This window comes from Thunnus albacares, chromosome 20 (assembly GCF_914725855.1).
Source record: "Thunnus albacares chromosome 20, fThuAlb1.1, whole genome shotgun sequence".
Classification (NCBI taxonomy): Eukaryota; Metazoa; Chordata; class Actinopteri; order Scombriformes; family Scombridae; genus Thunnus; species Thunnus albacares.
The window spans coordinates 9,038,081-9,050,496 of NC_058125.1; the positions used below are offsets into that span (position 1 = coordinate 9,038,081).

The following is a 12,416-nucleotide window of genomic DNA, read 5'->3' on the forward strand; positions in this document are numbered from 1 at the left end:
GAGGAACTATGAATTGTTTAGATCATTCACGTCACTCACTGGGGCTTTAACTCCAACCCTGTGAGTGTGGCAGAGTCCCTCCGCCTGACGTCACTGCCTGAATCGTTTGACCCGAGATGACCTCCTGCACCCCTGATAGGCTCAGCTGCATATTCTCTAGTTTCAAAACAGAAAACCAAACGTAAGCGTGCTTAAGCATATGGTCATATTTTCTGCAAAATGATTCCCCTGTTTCAACCCGCTGATATCGTCTCTCAGCTGGCATCTGGCCACTGGAGTGTTTATCAGCTGGGGTGGAAGGGTCCCACCTGCGTCAGTGGACGCGGCGTGGTATATGTCCACGTGGGTGTGACTCTTCGGCCAACTGAATTTAAGGAGATCCCCCCAAACAAATTGGAGTTCATCGGATTCAGGTAAAGAGAAGCAAGTCAACATGACTACACTGAGTGACAAAGACAAGTCCACCGTCAAGGCGCTGTGGGGAAAAATCTCCAAGTCAGCGGACGCCATCGGTGCTGACGCTCTGGGCAGGTAAGCCTCATAGATCAATTACAGGAAATTTACAACAAATGTAGTTTTAATACATACTTTAAACTTTGTGTCAGCGATTTGTGTGACTGATGAAAGGCCTGACATCGCGCCTGTCACTGATGGGAGTATTAACGCAACAAAATCTGGGCTCTAATCTGCAATTTGGTCACATTCATTTAAACGTTTAGTTACTTCGTTTCTTAAATTGTCTAATAGTGAATTTGTTCCAACTTAAAAAAGTGATAAGCATGTCTGATTTTGGAACAATGAAACTATTTAGAATTTAATTTAATTACAGTAACATCATTGACACTGAAGGCACTTTTTAAATCACAAGGAAAATCAGATATGATTCTGTTGTTGGGTTCTTGTGGAGAGCTGTTGTCCCCACTAATTATTTCCATCATATTAAAACTCTGCTGCTCCAGGTGAGGCTCGAACTCACAACCTCGGCATTTCTCGGCTGAATACTGTCATATAAGTACCGCGCGCTGACCGATTGCGCCACTAGAGCCATATTTTTCTTCGAGTTCTATGTCATAATTGTGTTTGTTTGCGCTCGAAGTTGACCCGGCTCTCCAACATAACCACCACTTCTCTTCATCTCCACTTCCACAGGATGCTCGCCGTCTACCCGCAAACCAAGACCTACTTCTCCCACTGGTCTGACATGAGCCCCGGCTCTGGCCCCGTGAAGGCCCACGGAAAGAAGGTGATGGGTGGAATCGCTCTGGCTGTGAGCAAGATCGATGACCTGACTACCGGTCTCGGCGATCTCAGCGACCTGCACGCCTTCAAGCTGAGGGTTGACCCTGCCAACTTCAAGGTGAGACATCATGTCATGTCTTCATGATATCAGTGATGTGTGCTGAGATTACGTTCACATGCGTTCTCGCTAACATGACTTGTGCACTAATTACGCAGATGTGCCGCACAATTTTAAATTTCAACAAGCCATAAAGTGTAAATTAAAGTTTTAAAATCTTAGTTTCCGTTTTATGAGCAAAATAAACAAGTCATCTTTGCTGGTATAACTTGCTTTATTGAAACTCTCGGTAGAGTTTTGCAGTGTAAACAATATATTTGTTTCCTCTGTCATCTGCAGATCCTGTCTCACTGCATTGTGGTGGTGGTCGCCAACATGTTCCCCAAGGAATTCACCCCGGATGCCCACGTCTCCTTGGATAAATTCCTGGCCTCCGTGGCCCTGGCTCTCGCAGAGAAATACCGCTAAACTGCCCGCAATGGGAATGCGGTCTGCCATACACGATTCACCATGTTAACTCATGGTGAAAAATGAAATAATAAACTGCATGCCGCACAGCACTCATATTGTGTCTTTTATGTCTCCTCATCAATTCATACATGCGCAAGTCACTGTGTATATCACTGGTTTATTTTATAGTTGTATGGCTATCAACGAGGGAAACACACGAAGTTTTGTACATTTGTCTTTATTTCATACTGAAAAATCCACATGAAAGAAGAAAAAAAAGAAAACTACAGCATCAAATTGACCACATGACATTATGAAATGATTGCTGATATTTGTTGGGACACACAGTGTTCACATGTTTATTGTCGTCTGAGCAATAAACCTACAATAGAGGCTGTTATGATTTCATAACCACGCGTAGTTTATGGTCACCGAGAATGAGCCTGAAATGGAAGACAGACTTTTTGTTAAAATTTTTGGCATTTTATTTGTTCGGTTCATTCGTTCATGTTTTGGCTCCTCTTACCTGACTAAAGCAGCGGCCACCAGGCCTCCTCCTATGGGTCCGACCCAGTACACCCAGTGGTACACCCAGTAGTTGGTCATCACAGCCGGGCCAAAAGCCCTTGCAGGGTTCAGACATGTCCCTGATACATCACCCCTGCACCAAGAAACAAATAGTGAGTTGAATATTTTAGTGAAATACAATTTGAAAGTTTTGTTTGACAAAATCTAGAAATGTCAGCAAAAACTGATATAGCCTGCAGTAAACTTTAAGTTTCATTCATAATAATTTGGTTTCAGAGTTTTCATGTTTTTCTGTTGGTAAGATTGGAAGTATATCTATATTTTAATAAAAAAAATATAATGATAATTATCTGTCGCCAAGATCAGAAATATTTTAAAATAAAATAAAAAACTTTTTTTTTCTGGTACACCAACTTGCATTTAAAATCTATCTAGTCTGTTTTGTGTCATTGTAAATGAAAGTATTGGTTATTTAATTTTGCCACAATTAATGAATTAATGATTTTGAAATAATTAAGACATTCGCAAGTAAATATCTCAGAATTTATGCCAGAAAAAATAAACTATAAATACAAGCACATATTAAATTAAAGATAAAACTTATTCCCACTTTTCAAATAAAATATATAATGTCAAGAGAATAACATATTTTTGAGTTAAACTAATAAAAGTTAGTGCAAATGTTTAACACAGTACACATGATAATAAACGCGCCATGACAATAAACCTGACAATAAACTTTCCACACACACACACACATTATATGGTCATCGCCCTTTTATCTCACCCTGCCAGGACGTTAATGATGACAGTACAGCCCACCAGGAAAGGAGCCAGCGGGGTTTTCGTCTTGCCGTTGACTGCAACCAGCAGCACCACCATGGTGATCAAGCAGGTCATGGCCACCTCCCCGAAGAGGGCTCCGTACAGCTGGTTTTCTGACTTGAGGATATCAAACGCGGCCCCTGTGGCGTTGATGTATCTCTCTGTAGGCGTCATAATCTGTGAAATGTAAGTGATGATGAGCATATTTTTTCTCTTCTTAAGGGTAAATCTGTTAAAATGTGCGCAAACTTTCAGATGACCTTTGACATTCCAGCTCCAAGCACTCCTCCAATCAGCTGGCTGACGAGGTAGGGTCCCACCATCGCCAGCTCCATGCCTCCACACAGGTAGATAGCAATAGTGAAGGGAGGGTTGAAATGGGAGCCACTGGAAAAAAGCAAGAGCAAATTTGAAAATGGTGAGATCATGCAAACTGCAAGAGACACAAATGGTTGTTCAGCACATATTGCACACAAAAAAAGCATTGAAATTATGAACGCAACCACACTTTTACTAGTCTTTCATCCTTTACCTGATGTTATCCATGACTGCCACCATCACTGCCACTGCCAGTCCGTGCACCAGGGCTGGCTGCAGCCGTCCAGCTGCTGGCACGTTCTCGATGACAGACACACAGCCGATGAAAACGAAGAACATGGTCCCCACTATCTCTGCCAGGCAGGGCTGGAACAGTTTCTCATATTTGTTGGGAGTTCTGGCCACGGGCGGCTTCCTGCCCCTCTCCATCAGAGTTGAATCTGTGTCTTCCATTTCCATTTTCTCAACTGCCATTGTTGCCTCTTTTTGCTTCTATTTCTTGTTCTGCTTGTGTTCCAGGTGTTTGCCTGCCTGTGCACCTCCCAGCACCTACAGTACACCTGACCCAGTCTGCAGACTAAGTTAAAGGCACTACAAGGTGTTGTGATTATTTATACCTATCAGCTGGCACACTGAACTGGAATTGCATCATAAGTCATAAAACATCAAAGGTGAAGGATACTCAAAGACTCATGGTATCAATACAGTCCAAACATGCCCTAAACTCAAGTTCTTTGACACCTTTAGATAGAGTCAAGCCAGGTAAGCTGGTGTAAAAGTTTCAAAACAAGAAACAAGCTGCTTGAGCAAGACCTCAGACAGTGGGTCATGCACATACATACCTAGACTTACCAACAGTAGCCTAAAAGACAGACTTTTGTCATCAGCTTTTATGAGTAAGTTTTATGAGTGAGTGTGTTGAACTTGTGTTACAAAGGTAGATCAGATCAAACTCTTATATTGTTCTGCTAACACCTCTAGACTTTTACTTTTTTACTTTACTTTTACTAAGTTATACACAGTGGTGTGCATTATTCCAGTGCTGTACTTCAGTACGATTTTGAGGTACTTGTACTTTATTTGAGTAAATCTATTCCATGCTGCTTTTATACTTTGACATTTTATGATACTGAGAGTACTTCACTACATTTCAGAGGGAAATATTGTACTTTTTATTCCACCACATTCCAGTGACTAGTTATTTTGTAGATTGAACTTTTATATTAAACATTTACAAAATACAGTAAATTGTTAAAGCAACCTTTTTGGCTTATGACCCTTTCTTTGGTTAGTAGCCCCTACTTGTCACATTTCAGATGTCAGTTGTTTGTAGTTTCAACAAAGAGTGATTTCCTTTCTTAATTTCTCAGATGATTTCATTTAAATAACTGTTGAGGCCCAAAGAGGTAAAATTATTAAGATTGGAGAAAATTCCAAACCTGAACACAAATTTGTGAGGCAGAACTTTCCTAACCTATTAATCATCTCACAACCCTAAAGATTTATCTTGTGACCCTTTGGATAACTATCTGACTTAACATAAAGAAACCTAATCTAGCTCCACCTTGGAAAATGCTACGTATGCATTGTTACATCAGTATTCACAGTGTAATAATGTCATAAATAATTATTTATCAGGCAGAGGGGACATTTTTCATACATTTACTTTTGATACTTTTGATACATTTTAATGACAAATTAAAGGAAAAATGTGAAGCATATTAAATGCAGATGCTTCCATGCAGGGCACAATGACTTAGTGAATGGTTTGGTGAGTTTGAAAATGATGTGAATCGAATGCTATGACTTCATAGCCACTAGATCTCAAATCAATTGAACACGTATGGGAGATTTTTGAGCAACGTGTCAGACAGTGCTCTTGTCTCGCCACCTTTCTAAGATGTTTTATGTTGCTTTTCTCTTTAATTTGTCACCCATTTGTATTTAAATACATGACTTTATTTTTTATCAAGAATTATTCATAAGTAGTTCTTTTTTTCTGTTGCTGCATGCTTGCTTGTGTTGTCATGAAGGGTGGATTACCAACTGCACAAAGTGGGCAACTTTTTTAATTGAACATTTATTTGGGAATGCACACCACTAAAGCACAATATCAAATGACACAATAAGGGTCTTGAAGTGTCTCCTGCTTTATTACCTAATGGCCTAACTGAGGTCCTGTATTTTAGAGTGTCCCAGTCTTCAGATTTTAAATTTTTTGGTTTCTATGTTCCACATTTCAAAAGAAATTTGGGGCCCCAGTCACACATTAACAATACTGTTAATGTGTGATTGGCAATACTGATTGTGTCATTAACAATACTGTTAATGTGTGATTGCTGCAGTGTTGCACAGATTTGTATTCCCAAATTTGGCATCTATCTGTACTTAGAAAGCTTTTTATTGTAACCCATGGGGACAATCATAGCCTTATTTCAATTGATCGAAGGGCACCAGTTTACGATTCTAATCGAGCTTTATTGTACAGTGTGGTGCCCCGTCCTTGAACCATCTTTCAAGTAATAAAGCTATCAAAGCATAGTTTTCCACTTAAGGACTTTGACCCAAATAATGAGCACAAGACTGTAAATAGATAACAGAAGAAGGTGCCCCAGTAACCCAATGGCCACTGTGCACACCACACAGCAATGTCAGTGGTTCAATTCCAGCTAGAGACCCTTGTGGTATTTTATACCCATATCTCTCTCCCTATGTTTCCTGTCTGCTGCTTTGCTGCCCACTATCCAAGTCAAAAATGCCAAAAAATCATGTTTAAAAAAAATAAATAACAGAAGCTGTGATCATTTGCATGAAACTGCAGGTATTGGAATTTATTATTATTATATTATTAACATCACTGGAAGTTTTCTAGCCATCATTCACATATGTAAAGTCCAAGTCTGGAGTAGCTATCAGATACATACATATCATATCATCAAACACATTTAATTGAATCATGAAATACAAAGTGAGAGGAAGAGTGGAAGCCAGCTATTATAGCTGATCAAGAACAAATACAATTGTACACAGTTACTGACAAATTTAAATAACACAGTCTGACTATTGAAGAAATACACAAACATCTAAATGGAAAAAAAGCTGTCATCAGGTCAGTGTGGACGTCTTCCATCGACCCTCTTTAATAAATTAGGCGCTCACTTCAGCACAACTCGAATTTTCTGATCACCAAACAAGAATCTGCATGAGAGACAGAGACATTTTTAGTTAGTGCACTGATCATCATTGGTCATTCACAACAGCACAATGTATGATTTGATATTATTACAAAATCATGTTTAAATGTTGAACATATTTCATCACCAGTATTAGCTGAACTAAAAACAGGCAAATAGGTTGGAGATCCGACTGTAATTAAGTTAAATCTCAGCAGGATGGAGCCACAGGAGCACAGGGTTGTTTTTTTTTGTTTTTTTGAGTCTGAGTAATGTTAGTCTGAAGTCCAGTGGAAAAGGGGAAAGGCACTTGCTACTGTTATAAACTCCAGACAAAAAAAAATTCTATTTAGCAATGGAGCTTTCAGATTTAAACCGGCCCCTTATCTATACACCTGTCTATCTACAAAAGATAGTGGTGAGAAAGTGGTATTAAGTTTCACCAACAGCTCCTACAATCAAATAAATGTTTTATTACATTAAAATAATCTGGACTCAAACAGTAACGACAGCCAGGAGAATGTGTGGCCTCTGGACGAAACAACACTGTGTCTACAGTGTGAGGCTGCACTTATACGCACAGGGGTGCTTGAGCACACATGGTAACGTGTTGATGTTTAGCAGGTACAATGCTTACCATGTTCACCATCTTAGTTTAGCCTGTTAATGTGCTAATATTTGCTAATTAGCAATGTACACAAAGTTCACCTAAGGCTGATGGGGATGTCATTAGTTTTGCAGGTAACAAATCATAAACCAAAGTATTGTACAAGTTAAAAAAAAAAAGTTAAGGGATCACTAAGGTTATTACAATTCATCCTGTTAGGTGAATGAATGTCTGCACCAAATTTCATGGCAATTCATCCAATAGTTGTTGAGACATTTCACTCAAAATCAAATGTCAACCTCATGGTGGTGCAATAGGAAAAGTCTGGGAAAGTGATTCGAATACATTGTTGAAAACCATGGTTGAGATATTTTAGTCTGGACCAAACTGACTGATCAACCAATATCAACCATACTGCTAGCATGGCTGAAAAATCATAATTTTTATTTCCTGCCTTAAATACTAAACTACCACTGTGTTCTGTACTGATCATACCTGATGAAGCTGACAGTGAGCAGTGCACCACAGGTGGGTCCAACCCAGTAGATCCAGTGAAGGTTCCAGTAGTTCGCAGCCACTGCAGGGCCGAAGGCTCGAGCAGGGTTCATACAGGCTCCAGATACCACCCCTCTGAAACAACAGCCAGCATATATCAGTACACAGCTAGTGATCAGATTCATGTAGCAACAGTTCTACAACCTGTATGAGTATGTGGAGGTATGTGACATCACATTTTTCCAGCTGAGCCTACACAGACAAAAACACAAATATGGAAATTTCTCATGTGAAATAACCAAAATTGTTCCAACTTTGGCAGAAAAGGACCTCACTCAATATAGAAAGAAGGTGATTGAGAAAAAAAAGTTTTCATAGGCAAACTTAAGGCAAACTTTTAGTGGGACAAAAGCTAAAAAGGAATTTAAAAAAAATGTAAATAGCATTATAATGCTTTTTTCTTAACAATGCCACAAAATTATGTTATTTTCTACCTGGAAATATCAGAGAGGCCAACTCAGTAGCTAGTTTTAAAAAACAGCTACAACAAATTTGTACAATCAGCTCCCTTCATTTATGTAGCCAAGCCAAGTTTTAATGACCTTTTATTGTTTTATCTACATATCCTGGTTTTATGATTGATTTTGATTTGACGTTGTCCTGTTGCTCTGACTTTGTCATCTGCACTCAAAGCACTTTGAGGCTCAATCCTTGTATGAATTGTGCTATACAAATAAAGTTGTTATTACTATTATTATTATTATTATTATTATTATTATTATTATTATTATTATTATTATTATTATTATTATTATTATTATTATTATTATTATTATTGTTATTGGCACAAAGGTAAAGCAAGTTTCTGTGCAGAAATAGCTATTGAAATGTTGTTTTTTTTACAGTGTTTTATTAAAAAATGATAGATTTAAAATGTTCCTAGATAGAAATGAAACATTAAATTCACAGTCAATCAACCTTGTCAATTTAATGACCAAAACCTATAATGAACCTTTGCATCCATCTGATAACTGATAATGAACACATGTGTAGAGGAGTGTTGTGGTCTTGGCTGTAGACTATTACTGTACTGTAAGCCATGTACTCTTTCATACAGTCACAGTTATTAAAAATAATGTTTTTTATGCTGTATTTGACTACTTTTAGGCCAACAAAATGAATACATAAAGGATTTGGTATTTCTCCACTACACTTTTATTCCCTGCAACACTGGGTATTGTATTTCAGGAAATAAAACATGAACACTATTTTGAAGGATGTGTAATTTTCTAATAATTTCCTGCGAAATTTAGTGGAAAAAACTAATTAATTTTATGCTAATTAAAGGGAAAATGGAGGATATTCTATGACAGTTTAGTCAACGCGTGGTTATTGATTTCCAGATAACTTTCCTTAAGAAGTAACAGTACAGCTAACTAAATAAATTAAATATAACCTCTTAGAGAATGTCTTTTTGCTTCATGACTTCAGTATTTCTAAAATCTACGTTAATGCCCTGGTTGGGGTCTCAAAGACTGAGATAAAAAGAAAGTGAAATAAGTCATTTTCTGGACCTCAGGATCTACAATTCCTAGCTACACCCCTGGTTCCAGCTGAGGCTCTTACCCAGCAAGTATGTTGGCTGTCACAGTGAGACCAATGCAGAAAGGAGCCCACTGTGAGCGTGTTTGATTGTTGACGGCCCCCATGCACACCACCATGGTAAGGATCAGGGTCATCATCACCTCTGCCAGTGTGGCTTTACCCAGATTGCCAGTCATTGCCACTGTGTTAAAGGCTCCTCCAAGGGTAGCAGTATCCATTGTAGAGGGATATATAGACTAAAAGAAGAACAAACAGAGTATAAATCATAATTCATTTTCTTTTCTAATTAATTTTTTAAACCCTACAAAGCATGCCAGGAAATCAAGAACAAGTGTTACCAGGATTAAATGTTACTAAAGATACAAGTAGTTTTAATGTTTTGCTTAGTCAAAATGTTGACTTGCTGAGTCACAATTATCAGATAATAAGTCAGCATTTTGACTAAGTCACAATTACATGAAGCCACATTATTTGATTTACTGAGTCAAACTTAGGAGATAATCAGTCAACGTTTTAAATTAACAAGTCAAAATTATGAGACAATAAGTAAAACTTCTTATTCTTCTTATGATATTGTAATTTGACTAAGCAAATTAAATTCTTGACATATCATTTTATTTTTATCATGAGTTACTTTTTATCTACATTATTATTTTCCTGGCAGAAATGAGCTTCCATAGATTTTCCTTACCTTGGCCAAACCTGCACCAATCATCCCTCCAGACATCTGAGCCAGGACATAAGGCACCAGCAGAGGCAGCTCCATCCCTCCACACAGGTAGATGCTCAGAGACACCACAGGGTTAAAGTGCCCCCCACTGAAATGAACATGATAAACTTTACTCTGTGTCTCTCATATGATGGTAATAACAACTGATAATAATGACTTGTATCCATAAGTATTGGGAAAAAACATAATTTGCAAATGATTATTTGTATTAGTACTTATTTTGTTGTATCAAATTGATAATAGACAATGCAAATAAGTGATCAGTCTTTGATAGTTAGTTAATATAGCCTACTCTACTGTTAGCCAATTCACCTGAGTGAACAGTCAGCTTAAAAACATGCAATATAAAGAATTTAAAACACCCAACAAAACGTAATGTCATCAGTCTTTACCTAATTGGCCCAAACACTATAATCAGCACTGCTAGTGCCAGTCCATGTGCCACAGCAGGCTGGATGGCACCATCTCCCACATTCCCAATGACAGACGCGCACCCCACAAATATAAACAGGGTCGTCCCGAGCAGCTCAGCCAGGCAGGGCTGAACATACTGCTCAAAGATGGTGCAAATCTTCTTGTGTGTAGTGATCTTGTCTCTCTTTGCCGGCACCTCTCCCATCTCTGCATCAGCTATCATGAGGACCTCTGTCTTGGATTCTGACCCTGACATATTGACTTGGAAACAAACTCTTTTTGCCCTGTTCTAGTATCACTTGCTCCACTGGTAGACCACAGCCTGCACTAAGTGGCAGGTGAACGTACATTTATATATATTGAGGCATTCGTCGGCTGATGCATCAAGGACATACGCACATCCCCATTTTTTCCCTGATGCCCCACCTTCCTGCAATTGTTTATACTCTCAAGACAATTGGCACTCAATGACGAGAAACTCATAAAAATTCCTAGTATTATGTAATGTGTCAAAGAGCACCCACAGACATAGAGATGAGTTATCACTCAAGGGCACATCACCAATGCTAATTTTGTTTAGTTGATACCACATTTTTGTGTTTTCTATCTGTAAAATACTTTTTAATACATCTGAAGAGTGTGTATATCTTGTTTTTTTCAATACTGAAGCTACAATAAAAAATTTTGGGGGTGGGGTGGGGTTTCCCTTTTACATTGATATAGAGCACTCAGCAAAGTTGCCTATTTACACATCCAGAAAATACAGAGCAACATTAGCATTCTTTTGGAGTCTTAATTGTGTCTGGCCACCTGCCAAATGTAACAACCCAGTATTACAGCAGTTTATGAAATAGTCATGAAATTTAATCTACAGATTCATGTACATGGACACAAATTTTCCATTTTTTTTGTGACACTCAGCACAACTTTCAAACTCATGTATTTTGATTGGAAATATCTTTCGTGCCTGCACCACATTTGTAGGTTCAGGCACAAAAACTACTTAGGGTTAGGGAAAGATCATGGTTTGGGTTAAAGCTGCAGTGCGGGACTTTTGTCTCACCCTTCTGGCAGTGAGAGTAATTACAAAAACACTATTGACACATGTTTATGTCATACGCTTTGCTGTAGCCTACTCCATTGTTACTGTTGTGGCTGTAAAAATGGTTTTGAGCATCACACAACCCCCATGAAATGAGTCGTTTCACTTCCAGAATTTGATCCATTCAGTCCGATAACATTTGGAAAGTCCAAGTTGTGGTTGAAGACAGGAGGCGAGCAGCGGTCTCCTGCTTATATAGATGTCATCTGAACTGCGCCACATCACACAGGCTCTTTGAAGGGGTCGGTGCCATGGATGTATAAAGAGAACTGGATACAGCGTCAGAGATATGGCCCCGTTCATTCCTATGAAAGTTGCTCAGTGGCACATGAAGCCAAAAAAGTTCAACTTCTTCTGCATTGCTTCCACATCTGTGTGGCCCATAGAGCAAATGTGATCAGACCAAACAGATCAGTCTGATAGTGAGACAAGTCATTTCGCATGGGGTGTGGCTCTCAAAAAAATGTATCCACTGATTTACAGACGTCTCTTTCACAATGTAAATCTATGGGAAAAAGTTTTTTTGGGCCAGTATGCATCACGTGAGGTTGTAATTACATGGTTTGGCTGCTATATCAAATTTGCTTCAAAGCCTGGTGCTCTTCTCTTTATACATCCATGGTTGGTGCTAGATTGGAGCAGCCAGAGGGATGATTTGCGAAACTCTCACGAGATTTGTAACCTAAACTAACCCTAACTATAAAAATATCTCATATTATATGATTAACTGAATGTGTGTTCTCTTATTTGCGTTAATAGTTGTTTGATTTTATTGTATTTTATTGTATTTACATTTTATGCATTGCACTTTATCCCTCTATTGCATGCACTTTTTATAGCACTTATAAAACTACACAGTGATAACCTGCATA

General features: G+C 38.5%; 3 protein-coding genes, 1 long non-coding RNA gene and 1 other non-coding gene across 5 annotated transcripts; 2 read left to right on the forward strand and 3 right to left on the reverse strand.

Moving 5' to 3' along the window:
• The first annotated feature begins 255 nt into the window (after positions 1-255).
• LOC122971519 (hemoglobin subunit alpha-like) lies at positions 256-1,857 on the forward strand. Its single transcript, XM_044338219.1, has 3 exons — positions 256-531; positions 1,150-1,357; positions 1,637-1,857. Exons 1-3 carry the CDS (start codon positions 434-436, stop codon positions 1,763-1,765), a joined length of 435 nt encoding a protein of 144 aa, XP_044194154.1. The 5' UTR covers positions 256-433; the 3' UTR covers positions 1,766-1,857.
• On the reverse strand, positions 952-1,045 carry trnai-uau. The gene is made up of 2 exons: positions 1,008-1,045; positions 952-987 (listed from the first exon to the last, which is right to left on the reverse strand). It is a non-coding gene; the product is annotated as a tRNA-Ile (tRNA).
• An 88-nt stretch (positions 1,858-1,945) lies between the features above and the next one.
• LOC122971518 (aquaporin-8-like) lies at positions 1,946-4,176 on the reverse strand. Its single transcript, XM_044338218.1, has 6 exons — positions 4,101-4,176; positions 3,633-3,988; positions 3,361-3,487; positions 3,063-3,277; positions 2,274-2,408; positions 1,946-2,190 (listed from the first exon to the last, which is right to left on the reverse strand). The coding sequence occupies exons 2-6, from the start codon at positions 3,890-3,892 to the stop codon at positions 2,145-2,147; spliced, it is 783 nt and encodes a 260-aa protein (XP_044194153.1). The 5' UTR covers positions 3,893-3,988; positions 4,101-4,176; the 3' UTR covers positions 1,946-2,144.
• LOC122971520 lies at positions 3,456-4,099 on the forward strand. The gene is made up of 2 exons (XR_006399495.1): positions 3,456-3,518; positions 3,938-4,099. It is a non-coding gene; the product is annotated as an uncharacterized LOC122971520 (long non-coding RNA).
• Positions 4,177-6,079: 1,903 nt separating the features above from the next.
• Positions 6,080-10,781, reverse strand: LOC122971338 (aquaporin-8-like). Its single transcript, XM_044337934.1, has 5 exons — positions 10,421-10,781; positions 9,990-10,116; positions 9,320-9,534; positions 7,694-7,828; positions 6,080-6,616 (listed from the first exon to the last, which is right to left on the reverse strand). Exons 1-5 carry the CDS (start codon positions 10,696-10,698, stop codon positions 6,574-6,576), a joined length of 798 nt encoding a protein of 265 aa, XP_044193869.1. The 5' UTR covers positions 10,699-10,781; the 3' UTR covers positions 6,080-6,573.
• Positions 10,782-12,416: the final 1,635 nt, after the last annotated feature.

What these genes read in the sequence shown, in the direction of transcription:
- LOC122971519 (XM_044338219.1), top strand. Translation starts at nt 434, where the DNA reads ATGACTACACTGAGTGACAAAGACAAGTCCACCGTCAAGGCGCTGTGG. An exon ending in GGTGCTGACGCTCTGGGCAG is followed by an intron (nt 532 to 1,149) that starts GTAAGCCTCATA and finishes CCACTTCCACAG; the next exon opens with GATGCTCGCCGTCTACCCGC. An exon ending in TTGACCCTGCCAACTTCAAG is followed by an intron (nt 1,358 to 1,636) that starts GTGAGACATCAT and finishes TGTCATCTGCAG; the next exon opens with ATCCTGTCTCACTGCATTGT.
- LOC122971518 (XM_044338218.1), bottom strand. Translation starts at nt 3,892, where the DNA reads ATGGCAGTTGAGAAAATGGAAATGGAAGACACAGATTCAACTCTGATG. An exon ending in TTGGAGCTGGAATGTCAAAG is followed by an intron (nt 3,278 to 3,360) that starts GTCATCTGAAAG and finishes TACATTTCACAG; the next exon opens with ATTATGACGCCTACAGAGAG. An exon ending in ATCATTAACGTCCTGGCAGG is followed by an intron (nt 2,409 to 3,062) that starts GTGAGATAAAAG and finishes TTCTTGGTGCAG; the next exon opens with GGGTGATGTATCAGGGACAT.
- LOC122971338 (XM_044337934.1), bottom strand. Translation starts at nt 10,698, where the DNA reads ATGTCAGGGTCAGAATCCAAGACAGAGGTCCTCATGATAGCTGATGCA. An exon ending in ATAGTGTTTGGGCCAATTAG is followed by an intron (nt 10,117 to 10,420) that starts GTAAAGACTGAT and finishes TGTTCATTTCAG; the next exon opens with TGGGGGGCACTTTAACCCTG. An exon ending in ACAGCCAACATACTTGCTGG is followed by an intron (nt 7,829 to 9,319) that starts GTAAGAGCCTCA and finishes CTGTTGTTTCAG; the next exon opens with AGGGGTGGTATCTGGAGCCT.